Source organism: Pan troglodytes, chromosome 9 (assembly GCF_028858775.2).
Source record: "Pan troglodytes isolate AG18354 chromosome 9, NHGRI_mPanTro3-v2.0_pri, whole genome shotgun sequence".
Taxonomy (NCBI): domain Eukaryota; kingdom Metazoa; phylum Chordata; class Mammalia; order Primates; family Hominidae; genus Pan; species Pan troglodytes.
The window spans coordinates 34897184-34916532 of record NC_072407.2 but is presented as its reverse complement, the minus strand read 5'-3'; the positions used below and the strand labels follow the sequence as shown (position 1 = coordinate 34916532).

Sequence of the window (19349 nt, the reverse complement as noted above, 5' to 3'; positions counted from 1 at the left end):
CTCAATATATATTAATTTTCTATTGCAGGGTACTGTTAGCTATATCACGAATAGCCTCTTTATGAGGACCCTTAAATGAATTTTTCTCAGATCTCAGAACCAGGAAAAGTGCATTTTCTATGGAATTTCTCACTATATGTGGGCCATATGAAGCTGGAAATTGTGTTTTTCTCTTTGCTTTCGCCATTAGGAAGCTCAGAGCCCAAATTTTGCTTTATCTCTAGCAAGTAAAAACAAGGTGGTATTTATTTCTGTTTAACAATAAAAATAATATCTAACATTTATTGGATGTTCATCAGAGTAAATAGGCCAAACACTATTTCTTCTAAGCATATTACTTTGTTCTTTTAAAAAAAGAAACAGCAGAATGAGATATTATTATTCATTTAAAATATAAGAACACTAAGGTACTTTATCCCTGGATTTAGTCTATTCCTATACTCCTTTCCCCTGTGCTTGATTTTTTTATCTCTATTTTTTCCATTTCAGAGTAAGAATTTTGGTAAGCCACCTCAAATTTCTTTCAGAACTAGGTGATGTGTAAGAAAGAAATTAAAGCATATTTACAATCTTATTAGTTTATTTTTTGGGTTGTATATGAAGTTTCTGACCAAAATTATGCATTAGTCTCTGATTTTGGCATTGCCTGTTTAAATCAAATTAAGTTATTAATGAATAATAAAATATTTTGAATAAACAAATTCAGAAAACAAATTTATTCATTATTCATTGAACAATGATAAATGTGTCATTTTTTCCACCAGAAAATCCAAGAATGAAAGTGAAAAACAGATTATTTGCAAAATCTGTGACATCCGATAGTTTGGATGGTATAGACAAGTCTTTGCTTACCCTCATCCTCAGAAATCCTATTGCCATCTGGGTGTCTTGTGGTGAACCATTTCTACCTCCAAACGGTAACTTTTTTGTTTTTGCTTTCTTTCAAGCAAGTATATGAAGGGAGAGAGAAATACATTTTATGCCATCATAAGAAAATGAATTAAATGTGTATAATATCAACATAATAACATCACATTTATACAAAGAACAGAAGGTTCATCAACTAATATGTGCACAGGGATAGCTATACTCTCATGTTTGCACATTTGCCTGTTTTTTTCTTACTGGAATTGAGTATTCTGTGTGGAAAAATGTCTAATTTAGTTGATAAAGAGATCCTTGGTCTATAAGACTGAGAATAATGGTATATATTAGAAAATAACAAATGAGTTTAATTCACACTGAGGACGACCTGTCTGCACATTTTCATTTTTAAGAATTGCACCCTTTAGGCAGTAGGTGGATGTTTAAAAAATGAATGGTTCCAAGCCAGGCTTTCATCACCTCCAAATAGTTTGTGGAAGTGGAAAATGAAATATGGCTATTGCATATGGTAAATCTATATAATAAAACAGCATCGTTCTTCTTTTTTTTACCCCTCCATTCCATAAAGAAATGCCTTAAGCCCTGTCATCTTTCAAATGAGGTTTCTTTTAATGACCCTTACCTTTTAATTACTTGTTTCTAATTGAATCTATTTCTTTGAGCAGAAAGTTCTTTATAAATTATTGGTGCGCGTGATAAATTACTGTTGATAAAATATCTTGTATTTTTATTATTCTAGCTTTGCAGAAAGCAGAAAAATTAGAGAAACAGAACTGGCTAAAAAAGGACAGAATTTTGGCTGATCTAGATACCATGAGACACAAAATGAGACAGTTAAAAGGTCAGTATGAACTATATCAAGCATAACCATATTTAATTCAAAATGTAGCCCCAAATTGCTAATGGTTATTTTCTACCATTAGATACCAAGTGTTTAAAGAGTACTATATAAATATTGTTTTACAGAAATCATTTGAGCAAAGTCTAAAACCTAATAATATATCTTTTGGTCTGATTTTATATCTGTAAATTTTATATTAAAATGAATATCAAATGGCTTATGCATACGTCTTAAAAATTAAAAATTAGGAGGATACCTGGGCAAGAGAAACTACCTCATTGTTTTTGAAATAATCCCTCAACAGACGTTTTGTGGGCTTCAGAATTAATCTTTAAACAAACCTTGCTGTCATTCCTTGGGTATTGCTGGGGAAGAAGTTTTTTTTGTTGTTTTTTTGTTTTGTTTTTTTTTTTAAGTAATCTGAATGAGGAAGTACTAAAATCTTCAGAAGTCAGTGTCAGTAACTTAAAATGACTCCTTTTTATACAGCATAAGACATGCTATTCACAGTCAAAGTGATCAATTATTGGTCTCCTTCTTCCATTCTCTTTAACACAGAATCTTAGGTTTCTGACCGTATACTATTCCCAGGACCTGAGATACAAATGATTCTTTGGGGAGAAACAATGTACTATGGACTTGAGTCTAGGAAGGAACACATTTCAAACTCAGTAATTGCCATAGCAGAATTTCAACTCCTGATGCTGTCTTGTGTTAAAAGCATATGAATCTTGCTTCAATAAATAGCAGAACTAGTCCTAACTGCATTAGACTTAACTGTGGTTTGCAATGGCTATTACCCAGTTCTTACCAAAAGAAGAATTGGGTGTAAGTGAAAATAATGACTACTACTAACTTCTACCACTCCTACTGCTAGACATTTTCACTTGAATGTTCCATGGACATTTCCAAAACTACAACTGTCATACTACCCCAACACCAATGCCTCCTTTGTTTCTGCTAGTAGAGGGTTCTACTACCATCTACCCAGGTGTTCCTCCTCAAAAACCTGGAAGTCATTCTTGGCATCTCCCTCTCTCTCACCTTCCCCAAGCAAATATTCAGTAAGCCTTGTCACTTTGAATCTGTTAAGTTGATCTCAAATGATTCTAACTCTCTCCATCTATATATCATTATCCAAGTTCAAGCTACCATCATCTATATATTCCTTGGGACCACTGGAACAGTTTTCTAACTGGTCTCCCTGCTTCCATCTTGACAGCGGTTTCCATTCTAGAAATAATGGTGACATTCTGAAGTTGAAGTTATCATACAAAAATGCGAAGGTATTATGATACTCCAGGCACAAAATCTTGCAAGGTTTCCTATTATCTTTAGGACAAATCCTTGAAACTCCTCAGCGTGGCCCTTTATAATCTTGTTCTCTGTAAGTTTCTGTTTCTCCTTGCCCACTACACTTCATACATTTTAGCTTTCTTTTAGCTCCCCCAGACATACCATGCGCTTTCTTAACTCTGAGCTTTCGGCACATTTTAGTTCCCTCTACCTCAAAGTTTTCCCTCTCCTGTCCTGTTAGGTCGCTCCTACTCATTCTGTGTTTTTAAGGTTACTTGTTACTTCTTTCCTGAAGCCTTCCTCAGCATTCCAAGCCTAGGGTAATGTGGTTTATCCCACTTTGAACTTCCCCTCCAATAGTCATCATCACATTATTATGATTACCCATTTATGTGACAGTCTTTCCTATGTTAGATTATACATTCTATACCCTTCTCATTTGTTCTCTGAATAGTTGTAGAATGACTGATTTAAAGAATAAATGGTATTCCCCTTCCTGTGTCCATGTGATCTCATTGTTCAATTCCCACCTATGAGTGAGAATATGCGGTGTTTGGTTTTTTGTTCTTGCGATAGTTTACTGAGAATGATGGTTTCCAGTTTCATCCATGTCCCTACAAAGGACATGAACTCATCATTTTTTATGGCTGCATAGTATTCCATGGTGTATATGTGCCACATTTTCTTAATCCAGTCTATCATTGTTGGACATTTGGGTTGGTTCCAAGTCTTTGCTATTGTGAATAATGCCGCAATAAACATACATGTGCATGTGGACTGTGGTGGGGAGTGGGGAGGGGGGAGGGATAGCATTGGGAGATATACCTAATGCTAGATGACGAGTTAGTGGGTGCAGCGCACCAGCATGGCACATGTATACATATGTAACTAACCTGCACAATGTGCACATGTACCCTAAAACTTAAAGTATAATAAAAATAATAATAAAATAATAATAATAAAATAAAATAAAATAAAAAATAAATAAATTAATTTAAAAAAAAAAGAATAAATGGAACTGCAACCATTCGCTCCAGGGAGTTTTCTAAGCTGTATTCCTGTACCAAGTTAAATACTGAAAATAGCACCTGGTATGGCTGCCTTTATTAAATTCTGATTTTATATTGTCTTCAGTTTTTATTACAATTAAGTATTCAATTTTTTTTTTTTTTTTTTTTTTTTGAGACGGAGTCTTGTTCTGTCGCCCAGGCTGGAGTGCAGCGGTGCGATCTCAGCTCACTGCAAGCTCCGCCTCCCGGGTTCACGCCATTCTCCTGTCTCAGCCTCCTGAGTAGCTGGGACTACAGGCACCCACTACCAAGTCCGGCTAATTTTTTCATACTTTTAGGAGAGAGGGGGTTTCACCGTGTTAGCCAGGATGGTCTTGATCTCCTGACCTTGTGATCTGCCCGCCTCGGCCTCCCAAAGTGCTGGGATTACAGGCATGAGCCACTGTGCCCGGCCAAGTATTTTAAAAATTTTAAGTTAATTTGTCATCATCTACAATACCACTGTTTAAAACTCTGTATTTGGTCAGTGATGTCCATTCTGGAGGGATCCTTTGATGTGGTTTCTCTTAGAATTGAGTGCTAACATAAATCATGTCTCTATTGACAAAGTGGTATGTTTTCTGCTATTAAATATAAATTCAACACATGCTTATAAAACATTTACCCTCATGAAGGCCTTTTTCTAGCTGGTGAGATTATGAGGATAAATAAGAACAAGTCTTAGTTAACTGCAAGGCCTATAAGATTGTGAGCTTCCTCAGGGTTGGCTAAAACAGGAGGTATGAATAGTTGCTAAATCAGCTATTCTATATTATAGCCATTGGTAATTGCAACAAGCATTTATTGAGCATATGCTATGTACAAACCACTGTGCTAGGCTGATTTTACATTTCATTGGTAAGCATGAACATTGCTAACATTAATCATAATACTAGTAATTACTTTGTTGGGTTTCCGTGATTAAGTAACAAATGTCAAATCTTTACTACATGGTTAGTATATAACAAATACTCAATAAATATTGGTGTAAGGATTCCTGAAAAGGCAACTCGTTTACCCACTTGGGGTTATAAAACTGATAAATAAGTAAAACGCAGGAATGGCAGATCAGGCTAAATGATCAGTGTTACATGTAAAGGCAATGTTGGAGCATTTAATTTAGTGTGAAAGCGAAATAAGTCTGCTAACTGAAACCCCAGATTGGGTGGGCTTACCCTTGCAGACACAGGTGATTCTGAATAAGGGTGGGCCTCCCAATAAGACAGCGAATGGGGAGAGCTGTCCGGGCAAGACTCATCCCATGAAAAAACAGCAAAGCACTTGTGTTCTCTAGTTTCTAAGAGAAACAATGGGCCAAGAATCCCCAGCTTATTTTCCCCAGTTTCCAATCAGAAAAATAATCTGCAATATCAATGGAGCTCCATCCTCAAAATGAAACAATAGGACTAGGGAAGAGGCATGCCTCATTAATAGTTAGCTATTATAATTACTATCCCCTGATCTCATGTGAAATAAAACAGGATATGTGGGAAAATGTAATAAGAAAATAAAAAACAATTCGTTCAATACATTATTGCATGGTTTCAATTGATGTTATTCATACCTATGTAAATAATAGTTTATCATAAAAACCTTTCCCCAAACTAAAATCTTTTGTGATGACATTATGTCTCTTCATGAAAATTATAGCACAAATGCATTCATTTTCTTAAGACCGTTAGAAGCAAGTTGACAAAAAATGCATAATGTTTTTTCCTGTTTTCTATACTCAATCCCTAGCTCTCAGCAGTATAAATGATAAACTATTGCTGAACTCTCTGTAGTTGAGCAAAATTTTAGTGTTCGAAATGCATTCTAAATAAAATATTTGTTGAAATGTTATTTATAAAAATGTATGGGCCATAAATTAATGTTATCTGCACTCTATAAATAGAGTTGGGTTAAAACTATATTTAGTATAAATTTGTGTTACGTATTTGTGAGGTGCCACCATGGTCTTCTCCAAAGTGCATTGCTTAATGGCATTGTCACTGTAACTCATTGACTGATTGATTCAATTATGTTTTCTTCACATCCATAAATTGCATATAACTGCTTATTAGGGATATAATAAGCATTTCTGGTTTCCCTGAAAAGTCATTGTTGCCATTTATTTTTATTGCTGGATCTATTTCCATAAACTTGAGCTAGAAGAGCACAAGTGCTTTATACTCTATAAGTACCAGATTATTTTCAGTTTTGTTTGAGTCATGGTCTGAAAATCTTCACATTAAGATTATGTTGGCAACAAAATTGAGACTCAATTTCATTTTAGTAATTCTATTGTTTTATGAACCTAAGTGTTACTCTCTCTAAGAAGCCTTCTGTTGTGCCTCAGACTAGGTTAGCAACTCCTGTTAGGAGCTGTTATAGATCTTGTGCTTTCCCGGTGCAGCCCAACTGCAATCCACTATTGGTATAATCATTTCCTTGATGTCTGCCTTCCCGACCAAACTTGAGGCAGGAACTCATTCTCCAACATGTTTGTGCCTGCATTATCCAACACAACACCTCACCCATAGCTGTTGCTCAATATAGGTTTTTGGAAAGAAGATACAAGAGAAAGCATTATTTTTACTTAATAAGCTTAGAGATCAATATGAAATGCGGGCTGAGTATATCTTCAACACAGAAAAAGAAAACAATTTCATAAGTGTGACTTTTTAAACCTCTTTTATAACTATTTTAAGTGGTCTAGTGGAAAGAACACATAAATTGGAATCACCACACTTATTAAATTGTGCCTGTGATTCTTTAGAATACAGTATTCCAATAAATATTTTCTCTTACTACAGCTTCCTAACAGCATAAAGGGCACAGCAGAGGTGTCAGAAGCTAATCGTGCTCGCAGGGTATTATTAGATAGAAAAAAAAAATTCCTGTCTCTTGGGTTAATATTATTTTAGAAATACTTAATCCTCAGGCTGCTAAGCTAATTGTAGGGGAAAGGCTTATTATTAGTAAAGAGAACAAAACATATGTTCCAAGACTAAAAGGATGATAGGGGCTATATATGGTCATGAATTCTATTTGACTAAATTACTGCTGAACCATATCATGGATGCAAGGCTGGGGCCAGTGTGGAAATCAGCATGTTATCTTCCTCTTCTACCTGTAGAGTATGTATATGAATCCTGGCTATTTAAAGCCTGAAGCTCCCATATGAAAGAGGTATTGTTAGATATTATTACCTTAGGCATCTTTGCTTTTATGATATATTTAGTATTTTAGCTTATGCTCCTGTGTGGAACAATTTATACATAGAGAGCCAAATCAGTTTATTTGAAATCTGAAAGCCTATCATCAGAAACAAAATTTCTAGAGACTTGTTTCCTCAGGGCGGCGAGTAGCGGCATGTCAGCCAGCCACCATGGTTCCTACCAAGAGCCCTGTGCAGCCCGTGGTGGTTGAAGGAGGCTGGACCGAACAGACTCAACAGGAAATTAAACTCATGGAACTTATAAGACATACAGAGGTATGTTCTTTGGGATTCTGGACATTAAAGACTCTGCCCTTTTTATGAGTATTTAAAAGTACAATATTGAATTTTAAAATGATACTGTTAATATATTCTCAGCATCTGATCAGTTATGACCATATAAGCATATGCCAAGCATTGAGTTGGCATTTGGAGAGTAGCTCTCTAAAAGACAGCCAGCTATATGAGGGTCTGTTTTGTTTGAATGGAGACTGGAAATTATGACCTTAGCAAAGAAGAGAAAAAGGCCCAGTGGATATGTACAAAGGTAATTGTAATAATTGTAGTCATGTTGAGCCTTCTGGCTTCATTGCTCATTACTCCTAAGGGCATGTCTCAATATGTAAAAAGAGCAAGGAGTAAAATACTAATTGCAATGGAGACATTCAGAAGTGAAGAATTAAAGAAGTGGTTTCAGTCCAATTGGTTAATCAGTCAGGATTGCCAGACATAAAAAAGTCGAAAAGATAAAGGTCAGCTGTTGAGAGAGGACCGGGGAGAGAGACCAGGGATAACTTTTTTGCTTTGTGAAGTTTTTCATCAAAATGATATGTTCCTATTTAGTAAGATTTCTCAAATTCGTGAAATGTGTTCGATCTAAATCTTAGGCACGTGCCCAAGTCAAGGTTACTAGAACAAAAGGAATTGACATCCCTAGAAATATGACTTCGTGCCAAGCTAAGAAGGATAAATCACTGACCAGGGAATGAATGCAAAGCATTGAACTAGGACATGCTTGAAGTAGAATAAAAAGCTGCCTGGCAGGGATCTGGCAAAGTATAAGGGTGGATGCTGTATTTTAAAAGACAGCAAGTAAGGACTGAAACAACACTCATGTATACTCTTGTCTGCATTTCTTGGTTAGAGGAAATGATGTGATTCTAATAAAAAACTCATTTGTTAGATGCAGAGAAATCTCTCAGTAGGAGAAACATCATGCAAAAGTCCAAAAATACTTCTCTCTGCATTTCTTCACATTATAAATGAAAGTTAAGTGCTTTGCCAAAATGAGTGCCTTATTATTATTATTATTCTAATGATTGTTATTGCCTTTAGCGTTTCATTGAAGCAAGGGGAATTTACCAGAGTCAGTGACAAGAGAGGCTAATGTACTTAATAGTTACTTCCTAAAATTTTTTCCATATAATTTATTAATTACAAGATATATCTGGATTTTATCACATTCTTCACAAACACTATCCAGACAGTTCTGTAAACACAACATTCTCTGGACTTTTCTTGACAGGCACACCTTTCTGAAATCCAAGAAATGGAATCCAAAATAAATTTTCCAATTGCAACCAAACGTATAGCAGTCAAGCCGAGCAACCTGTATAAGCAGCCCAACACAAAACGAGTGTGGATTTATCTAAATGGAGGCAGACCTGAAGATGGCACTTATGCCTGGGGCAAAACTATTTCAGAGGTAAATCTAGTGTGAAAGGAGTGTTTCGTAGGCCTGAGTTTGAATCCCAGCTCCGATATTTCTAGATTGTTTGGTCAAGCAAATTACTTCTATGAACCTCATTTTCTTGTCCATAAAATAGTAACAGTACTTTCCTCATAGGATTGATCTCATGATTGAATGAACTTGAATGTGTGAATGTGTGAAAATGTGAAGTTCAATGCTGTCTGACATAGATGTGAATCTGAATAGGACACTTGTCCAGCAGAGAACAGTGCCAGTTCAACCCACTCCTACCAAAGAGTAAAATCTAAACTTTAAAATAATTTTCCTCATCCATTTTATCTTATTATTATTATATTATTTATTTATTTGAGACAGAGTCTCACTCTGTCACCCAGGCTGGAGTGCAGTGGCATGTGTCCTTATCCATTTTAAATCCAGTTCACAAGAGTAACTTTTTTTACCCACCACGAATCATTTACTAGATATGTTCTGTCTAAGAGAAACAGTGGTACTCATTAGAGAAAGCCTATCATATTCTTATTACCCAGAGTCCTAGAGCTCTCAGAATTCTCACTTCCCAAAGTTAAAGTATTGACTAAGGAAAGAGGATTAACAGTTCATTTTTGGTTTGTAATTTCAGGGATAAAATTCTGACATTTTTTCTTAATATTTAAATGAAGACTTTAGGCACATAATAAATGAATTTGGGTAGTCTCTTTAAAAGTCTTATCTGTTGCAATGATGTCTTAAATAGTAGTTTGTCTTTTTTATTTTGTGAAATGTTTTCATGAATTTTTCTGGGACAAGTGAAAGTCATATAGAGATGTTGGTGGTGGGGGGGGGTGTGGAAAGGCAAGATACTATAATAGACTGGCTTGGAGAAGTTCATGGAGGCTGGTGAGGGCACACAGAGTAGCAGGGCCACCTGAGATGGTTCTGCCCCTGGATATTAATCCAGTTACAAAGTGTAAGGGAGACCACTCTTCTTTGACAGGGAGTTTGCTTAAGAATGGTGACAGCAATTTCATATCAGAAGTTGACAACCAATTTGTTGTACTTCAGAAATAAGAGATTAAAATATGAAAAATGTATACCCCAAATTAGGAATACAAGTAAAGGATCTTCATACATGTAGGGAAAAAAGGAAAGTGATTTTTAAAAAAGATAGTGAAAGCTTTTTCAGAAGAGAGCTACCTAGAAAAAGCACTATAACAAAGCTGAAATGTCTTTTCCTTGCTTGTTCTTTCAAAAATCAAGAGTTCATGTTGTAGATGCTAAGTGTTAAAATGCACTTAAGTATTGTACCTAGAACTGATAAATTTCTGAGAGAATAGGCAATGAGTAATAAATGGGTAAAGGGTAGAGCTGAGACAATGGGGGAAGATAGCCTATCAGATTCAGGGTAGAAAAAACTTACAATAACTTTGATGAAGAATACTTATATCTATATCTAACTGGGGGATGACTTTTTGATTTATGTGACTCTGGTGTAGCATAGAAAAGGCATTTCATAACTCTTATTCCATGATCATATAATTTTTATGAGCTTTATATATGAAGAGCCCTATTCTAGATGCTGTAAATTATTTTTCTAATTTATGTCTGTGGAAATATTTTTGTAAACTTAATAGTGCTATATAATTGACAGCTTAACATCAATAGTCGTAAGTAGCAGTAGAGTCTGTGGTATCTTTAAATTAATATGTCAAATTGACAGAGTTTTAAAAAACTGTACCCAAGGTTTACTTGGGAATGTAGAGAAATGGGCACTCTGGAAGTACAACTCTTTGGAAGACAATTTGGCTGTACATATCATAAGAAAGTACATATCAAAGCAGAACTTGATCCCAAGGATATTTTAATGAACCTAGGCAACAACTATTTATTAAGAATATTTATTACAAGCCTATTTCTAACAGAGCTAGATTATGAATAATTTAAAACCTCATCAATAGGGAGTTGATTAAATGAATTATATAGCACATAGGATGAAATACAGTAATTCAAAATTACCTTTTTGAAATAATAATAAAGATGTTTAAGATATACTTAGTGAAAGAAGCATTATGTAAAGCATGTGGAGTTAAGTTCTGCACACATATATGTACAGATATAGAAAAAAGACTAGAATGATTTTATTAGGTGGCCATATTATGGGAGACATTTATTTTTCTTTCTTGCATGTTTTCCTATGTGTTCTATATTTTTTACGGTAAGTCCAGATTTTTTTAATAAGGAAAAGTTGTATGATAGGGAAGCTGATATTCCTCTGAGAGAAGTACTAATAGAATGTGATAAATGTAAAATTAGCAGTGAAGGCAGGAATCTCAGCTGAGAAAAGTGGAGCACAGTACCCACCTAGGGTGGCAGACAAGGCTCTACAGAGGAATCAATCAGGAACTCTGATGGAACTTGAGAAATGGAGAAGATTCAACACCTTAAGCAGAAAAAGCATTAGCAAGGATTAGGGACACCCATGTAAATATAGGTGTTGGAATTCATAAAGCGTATTAAATAGGTGCCCCATGGACAGAGAAATTGGAAGAGATAGATGTGACCAGAAAGATTGTTTAAAAGCGTATGATAGACCCCATATACATATGTATTAGTTTTCTCAGTCAGCCATAACAAAATACTAGACTGAGTATTAAACAGCAGAAACAACAGAAGTTGATTTTCTCACAGTTCTGGAGGCTGGATGTCCAAGATCAAGGTGCCAGCCGGGTTTGTTTCTGGTGAGGCCTCCCTTTTTGGCTTACAGACAGCCACCTCCTTGCTGTGTTCACACATATCCTTTCCTTTGTGTGCATGTGGAGAGAGAAAGAACCCTGGCGTCTCTTCTTTTTCTTGTATATAAAGAAACCAGTCCCACTGGAATAGGGCTCCACCCTTATGGCTTTATTTAACCTTAATTACCTCCTTAAAGGCTCTATCTTCGAATATAGTCACAGTAGGGGTTAGGGCTTAACCATGAATTTGGAGTGGACACAGTTTAGTCCATAACACTATCCTAAACTCAAGTGCTTGAACCACTACTTGCCTGTAAATAAAGAAATGGCATGGTGAAAACAATGTTTTGGGAAGATTAATGTGGCCTAGATGTGTAAAAGGACACTTAGAGAATGTCTAGAAACTTCGAATCTCTTCCTTTTCCTTTTCCATGCTGTGTATTTTTGTCTTTAGGGGCTTGCATGCGATTCTTTGTCATCAGTTAGGAATGTATCCTTTCACACTGTCAGGCTGTATAAAATACCTCTGGAGGATGGACTGTGTGTGAGAAATGAACAAGCAGCAGGAAGGGTAGGGTTTGGATTTCACTGGGGGCGTCTGGCTAATGACGCTGACTCCAAAGAAGCTCAGATTTTCAGTGTTTGAGACTTTTGCTGGAAGAATGAGAAACAGAGCACATTTCAAAGTGCTTCTCTATACCTTCTATAATGAAACCCCCAGATGGTATTTGAATCCCATCCAATGTGGACTTTCTCTCAACTGCTTTCACTGCTGTGGCTATTCTGGATGATTTAGCCATGTTCTTCCCACCCACTCTTTGAACATTGCTAGACTTACTCTCATCTCCAACTGTTGTCGGCTCATCAGTCATCAATGCACCAAGGCGGCTCTCTCTCCAGGGTTAGTGGCTCTTTCTGCAGGACCAGCATCTTTCTCTGATTTATGATTGCCTATGCCCCTCCTTCTATGGTCCTGAAGCGTTTGTCTTCTCCCATTCCTGCAGCAGCTCTCTAATTCTACAGAGTCTCAAAATCAGAGTGTTCTTCCTTGGCCTAGGAATGGTTCTGAATGCATGAGCAGAAGCTCAAGGAATGAAAAAGAGGTCCTTCTTATTTGGATAGGCAAGTACCTCACGCTCACAGGGAGTGTGCAATAGTTCCATGATGCCCATGTGCCCCACCTCAGGAGACCTGGTCTATGAAAACAAAACTCAGAAAATAGACTGTGGGTGAGCAATTATTATAGAACAGTGTTTCTTCATCATGAACTTTGTTATTGCAAAAACATTTAATTTATAGTATACACTTTAAAGAGGATACTGGAGTAAATTTAGATACATTTGAAAAACAGAATTAAGAATGTCTCTTTTGTTTTGTTTTGTTTTTTGTTTGTTTCTTTTTGACACGGAGTTTCGCTTTTGTTGCCCAGGCTGGAGTGCAATGGCGCTATCTTAGCTCACTGAAACCTCCGCCTCCTGGGTTCAAGCGATTCTCCTGCCTCAGCCTTCCGAGTAGCTGGGATTACAGGCATGTGCCACCACACCTGGCTAATTTTGTATTTTTAGTAGAGATGGGGTTTCTCCATGTTGGTCAGGCTGGTCTCGAACTCCCGACCTCAGGTGATCCACCCGCCTCGGCCTCCCAAAGTGCTGGGATTACAGGCGTGAGCCGCCGTGCCCAGCCTAAGAATGTCTTTAAAGGTCATAATATGACTAGATATCTTAGAACCTAATTGTACTGAAAACGTCTATTTTTTTCTTTTTAACTCATCTGTATTTGCTACATTCTTTTAGAGCAGAATGTGACTTGGGCACTACATTTCCAGGCACAAGCCTCACTGAGTTACTTTTTGAACAGCTTTACAAGATGCATAGGTAGGTCTGTAATTTTGCTCCTCTAAACAATCTTGTTTCTCTTTCTTTCTCTCCCTTCCTTTCTTTCTTTCTTTCTTTCTTTCTTTCTTTCTTTCTTTCTTTCTTTCTTTCTTTCTTTCTTTCTTTCTTTCTGCCTGTCTCTCTCTCTCTCTCTCTCTCTCTTTCTTTCTTTTTTTTTTGACGGAGCTTTGCTCTTGTTGCCCAGGCTGGAGTGCAATGGCATGATCTCAGCTCACTGCAACCTCCACCTTCTGGGTTCAAGTGATTCTCCTGCCTCCCAAGTAGCTGGGACTACAGGCTTGCACCACAATGCCTGGCTAATTTTGTCTTTATAGTAGACATGAGGTTTCACCATGTTGGTCAGGTTGGTCTCAGACTCCTGACCTCAAGTGATCCCCCCGCCTTGGCCTCCCAAAGTGTTGGGATTGCAGGTATGAGCCACCACACCTGGCCAAACAATACTTTTCTTTGAGAAATAAGCCCTGTGGAGAGTTACGTTAAGTTGCTTCTGTTTAACATACTTATTTCTAGTGGACTAGTACGTGCAGAATTGGCAACCACAGGGTATGGAAAGTTTAAAAAGTAGATCCTAGAAGACTAACAAATACCTTACTTCTAGACATCAAGGTATATTTCAGAACACTTCAATGCCAACATATTTGGTCTGCTAAGGAATCTGGCTTGAACACTTTAGACCTCAAAGTTAACGTTAGGCTACATACATCTTACAGCACACATTACGTTGATCTGTTAAAAGAAGCCAATTTAAAACTAAAAAAGCATTACTAACCTGCTTTAGTGCCTAAAGCATCACAGCATCGCAAGTAGAAGTTGAAAGATATCTTATCTTTCCCTTAAAGGAGTTGTTGTCATGCCTTACATCTCTTTTTAATGTTAACCAAAATAAAGGAAAAAAGTCATTGAAAATATATTATCAGAGAGAATGAAGATAAAATATTGAACATGAATACAAGTCGTTCTTCAGCCAGAGCTTAGTCTATTTCTTCCATGCATGATGTGTCATTATCTCCTTCAAGGGACAGCATTTCATCAGTTACAACAGAGAAAATGCTTTATTTTCATATTTAATTTATTTTTGCTAAATTTATTGACTTTACATACAAATAGGTCTTAGGAGAAACCAAGTAAAATAACCATAGATTGAATTTATATTTTGCCTTTAAAGTATGTTTTAGTTAAATTAGTTATATATTTTTTTCTGTTTGTAAGTAGAAAACGTGATCTCTATAGAATAGTGACATTTTAGTGGTAAAGAAAAATATAAGAAATATGTCTTTGTGGGATCTTTTCAAACTACATAAATTTCTCTCAGATGCCTATCTCTATATAGCTCCTCATTTTTCCCACTCCAGATAGAAACTCAACTGCCATACCCTTTGGTTTCCTTGGAGTAGAAAAAAAAAATAGTGACTGCTATGGATTGAATTGTGCCCCAAAATTTATGTTGAAGACACAAACCCCAGTGTGACTATATTTGAAGATAAGGCTTTTAGTTGGTAATTAAGGTTAAATGAGGTCTTAAGGGTGGAACATTAATCCAATAGAATTAGTGGCCTTATAAGTAGAGGAAGAGAGAGGGAGACCTCTTTCTCTCTGCCATATTAGGACACAACAAGGAGATGGCTGTCTACAAGTTAGAAAATGAGTCCTCACCAGGAACTGAATCTGCTGGCACCTTGATCTTCAACTTCCCAGACTCCAGAACTGCAAGAAATAAATTCTCATTGTTTAAGCCACCCAGTCTGTGGCAGCCTGAGCAGACCAAAGTAGTGACTATTATTATAGAGAATTTAGAAAAATAATAAAATAAAACCATATGAATCTACTGCAATCTCTTTTTGAAAATGATCTCTATGAATTTTTTTATTATCTTAATAACATTTATTCTGTTTTCTATTTAGGAAACAGCATGTAGTCATTGTATTAAAATTAGAAAAAAGGATGAAAGCACCAAGAAGGAAATGAAAATTACATCATCCACAAATAACTAGTTATTACAATTTTAGTGTATATATTTCTAAACAATGATAATTTTTTTTTCCTTTCTGATCATAGTAGATCACACGTATATACAATTTTACAAGTTGGTCTGTTCACTTATTGCGACTTTTTCCCCATATAATTTAACATTCTTAAAAAAAACATTATTTTCAACGGCATCATAACCTTCTATCAAATTGATGTATTGTTTATTCATCCAGTTTTCTATTATTTGCCAGTTTGGTTGTTCTTAATTTTTTGCTATTATGAAGAGTGCTGCAATGAACATATTGATACATCAGTCTATATTTATTTTCTGATTATTTTCCTTAAGTAAATTCCTAGAGGGATTGCTAGGTCATGTTAATAAACATGCCTGAGAATTTTGATACCTGTCACCAAATTGTTTTCTAGGAATGTTTCAAGAATTTATACTCCCATAGGTAGATATTGAGAATTCTCATCCATCCACCTGTTGTATATGTGAAGATATCAACAGCACTGCAACAAAATTTAAAAACATATTTACAGGTTCGACAGAAGAAAAATGTTATACCCATATTTCAATTTATATATTTTTAATTACTTGTTGAGGTGAATTTGATTTGTTTTGTGTTATCACTTATTGGTTATCTCTCCGTTCCCTAAGTCTTTTGCTATTTTTCTATTATATATATTTTTCATATTGATAAAAGCTTTTTATTAAGTAGTAAGGGTATTACATGTAACTTTATTAGATTTGTCATAAGAAATTTCCAATTTACTATTGTGTCTATGGAGTTTTTTAATGTATAGAAAGTAATACATTTTATAAGTTTATTCATTGCTCTTAATGTTCAGATAGTCCTTTATCATTCTGAGGTCATATAAAGATTCACCTGCTTTTTCATCTAATTTTTTTGCAGTTGTGTTTTTCTCTTACTTTTCCTTTTTTTTCCTTTTTCTGGTGTAAAATTTGAGTGAAGCTATTTTCTCTGCTTTATTTGTTTGCTTAAAATTATCTCAGCTCTATTCACTGACTAATATTATTTTCCCTCCCCTCTGAGTTGGAATACCAATGTTATGCTAAAATCTTACATATACTAGCTTCTGCTTTTAAGTTATGTAAAGTATGTATTACTTTTTAAATTATATAGATTTATATTTTAATGTCTTAAAGAAGTTGCTCATTGTTGCACTTTGTGGTCAGATTTTACTTGAATATTCTTGCCTGTTGATTTTTAAAGATGAATTTTGGAATTACAGTTCGACATCATAAAATCATCCTATAGGATTTTGACTGAAGTTGTATTAGACTATTAATTAATTTCCTAAGAATTTACACCTTTTACATTATTCAATTTCTACAACTAGGCTGTGGTATTCTTTTATTTTTATATTTTTTACATATACTAAAATATGCTTATTTTAATATATGTAAAAAAGACTTATGTATACTTTTTTCTTGTCCATCAGCAAAATTTTATAGTTTTTTTGTTTACAAGGGTCTTAGATTTTTAAATAATTGTTATTTCTAGTTGATCTTTGTTTTGGGGATAGATTTTCCCCCAGTGTATTTTCAAAATGCCTATTTTCAGTGAACAGATAAACTACTAATATTTTAACATTTATTTTGTATTTGGACACTTTGCTTTTATTTTTGTTAATTTCTTATTTGATTCACCTAAGTTTTCTAAGAATGAAGTCGTATTAAATTCACATGATGGTGATTTTGCTTACTCCTTTAAAGGAACTGTTTCTCTTATTTTGATTTTATGTTTTATTGCGTTGCTTATAATCATAAAAAAATTCATAACAACAAAAAGAGAGGAAAACATCTTTTATCTTCATGAATGATAAGAAAGAAGGCCGAGTATATTGGCCCATGTCTGTAATCTCAACACTTTGGGAGGCTGAGGTGGGGGGATTGATTGAACCCAGGTGTTTGAGACCAGCCTGGGCAACATGGTGAAACCCTGTATCTACAAAAACGAAAATTAGCTGGACATGGTGGTGCACGCCTGTAGTCCCAGATACTTGGGAGACTGAGATGGAAGGATCACCTGAGCCTAGGGAAGTCGAGGCTTCATTACAAACCCTGATCATGCCACTGCACTCCAGCCTAGGTGACAGAGTGAGACCCTGTCTCAAAAAAAAAATAAATAAATAAAAGATGAGAAAGAATGCTTTGGTTTTCTTTTTCTTGCCCACCTCCTTTTTTGGTCGTTTCACATTTTTTTTTCTCTATGAAGACTTATTGTTAAAGTTTTAATTCATCTATTTTCTGATTACTTTTGTAGCAAGTGTATGATGTTCTGATAGTCTTAGTGCTTAACATTAGTCATTTTATATTATGACTTTCCCATAGTCAAGAAATTTGATTCATTTCTTAATAATCTGAAATATTTGTGTGTGATACGTCTTCTGAGGTTTTGTATACTGGAGGACATCATTTGCTTCTTTTAACCATAAATTGTAACTTGGCTGGATATAGAATTCTTATATTAAAATCTTTTCCCCTAAAAACTTCATAACTTCATAGATTTTGCTTCATTTTCTTTGGTATTCAGTGTTACAGAAAACAAAGTGTAAATGTAACTGAATTTTTCTCCCATGCTTGAAATCCACACTTTTTGCTTTGTAATATTTAAATCTTAGTCATATTGTTCATAAACTTTGCCTTATCCTAGGTCAGCTTACTTTATCTGAAGACATGGATCTTTATTTGGAGCAGGAAAGTTTTCTTCTATTTTTTGATAATTGCTTAAGGTTAATGTATTCTAGATTCCTCTCCAGTAACACCAATAATGTATAGGTTTAATATCTGATGTCTTGACATTATAGATGTTTGACTTTTCTCTCTCATACACTTGGTCTCTTTTCCTTTTTCTGTATCCTGTGAGATCTTCTCCACCTAGTCTGCCCTAATACTGATTTGAATTTCTGTAATATTGAGTCTTTTTTCTTTCTTACCTTCTCTCCTCTTGTCATTCAGCTCTCTCTTCATCCTCACTTGAAACCCTATTTCTTCTCTCACTAGCAGCTATACAACTTTGGTTATTATATTTAACCTCTTTGTTCTCCATTTTTCTCATCAACAAAAGGTGGATACTAATTATTTCCACAGAACAAAATTAGATTGTTCTTGAGAACTTTTAGAAAAATACCCAGTCCCTAGAGATGTGTCAATATGTTTTAATCAGTATTACTGTTATCAGCAGCCTCAGCATCTCTCCTGTATCTGAGCAATACTCCTTTCCTTTAAGCTGTGGTTGTCTCGTTTCTGTGTGTATCTGTGAGTATATTTATGGAAGTCATATTTTTTGAATTTGGGGGTAACACAACACAGATACTTTTGAAAATGTACTCCTGCTGTAAATCTTTTTCGAAATCTTCGCCTTGAGTACAATGTACCCTTTTTTTATGTTGTAGAATATTTTCATTAGCTTTACATTGTTGCTATTGTTGATTTTTCTATTTATATTTCCTTGTACAAGGAGAGATCTTTTGATAACAGACAGAATAGATTAGTTCTCTTTGGTCACCCTAGACATCTACTTGGGAGCTGTCAGAATCCTCCCTCAATGGTAGGTTGAAGGATTGGTTTGTATGCAGAGTATTTAATCAAATTGCTTCTGACTGGATGGTATTTGGCAGGAGTAGGGCTGCATTTAACCAACATGGCACATGTATACATATGTAACAAACCTGCACATTGTGCACATGTACCCTAGAACTTAAAGTATGATTTAAAAATATATAAAAATAAAATAATTTAATTATCATTGAAAAAAGACTACTCTCCT

At 35.2% G+C, this 19349-nt stretch overlaps 1 protein-coding gene across 10 annotated transcripts in view; it reads left to right on the top strand.

The window, feature by feature from the left end:
* DCDC1 (doublecortin domain containing 1) overlaps window positions 1-19349 on the top strand; it is a 490806-nt gene that overhangs the window by 452678 nt on the left and 18779 nt on the right. For all 10 annotated transcript variants that reach the window (XM_009460183.4, XM_016920610.3, XM_016920609.3 and 7 more), the window contains 4 exons: window positions 765-917; window positions 1625-1726; window positions 7410-7546; window positions 8796-8975. In XM_009460183.4, the coding sequence (XP_009458458.2) occupies window positions 765-917; window positions 1625-1726; window positions 7410-7546; window positions 8796-8975 (572 nt within the window). The remainder of the gene's footprint in view (window positions 1-764; window positions 918-1624; window positions 1727-7409; window positions 7547-8795; window positions 8976-19349) is intronic.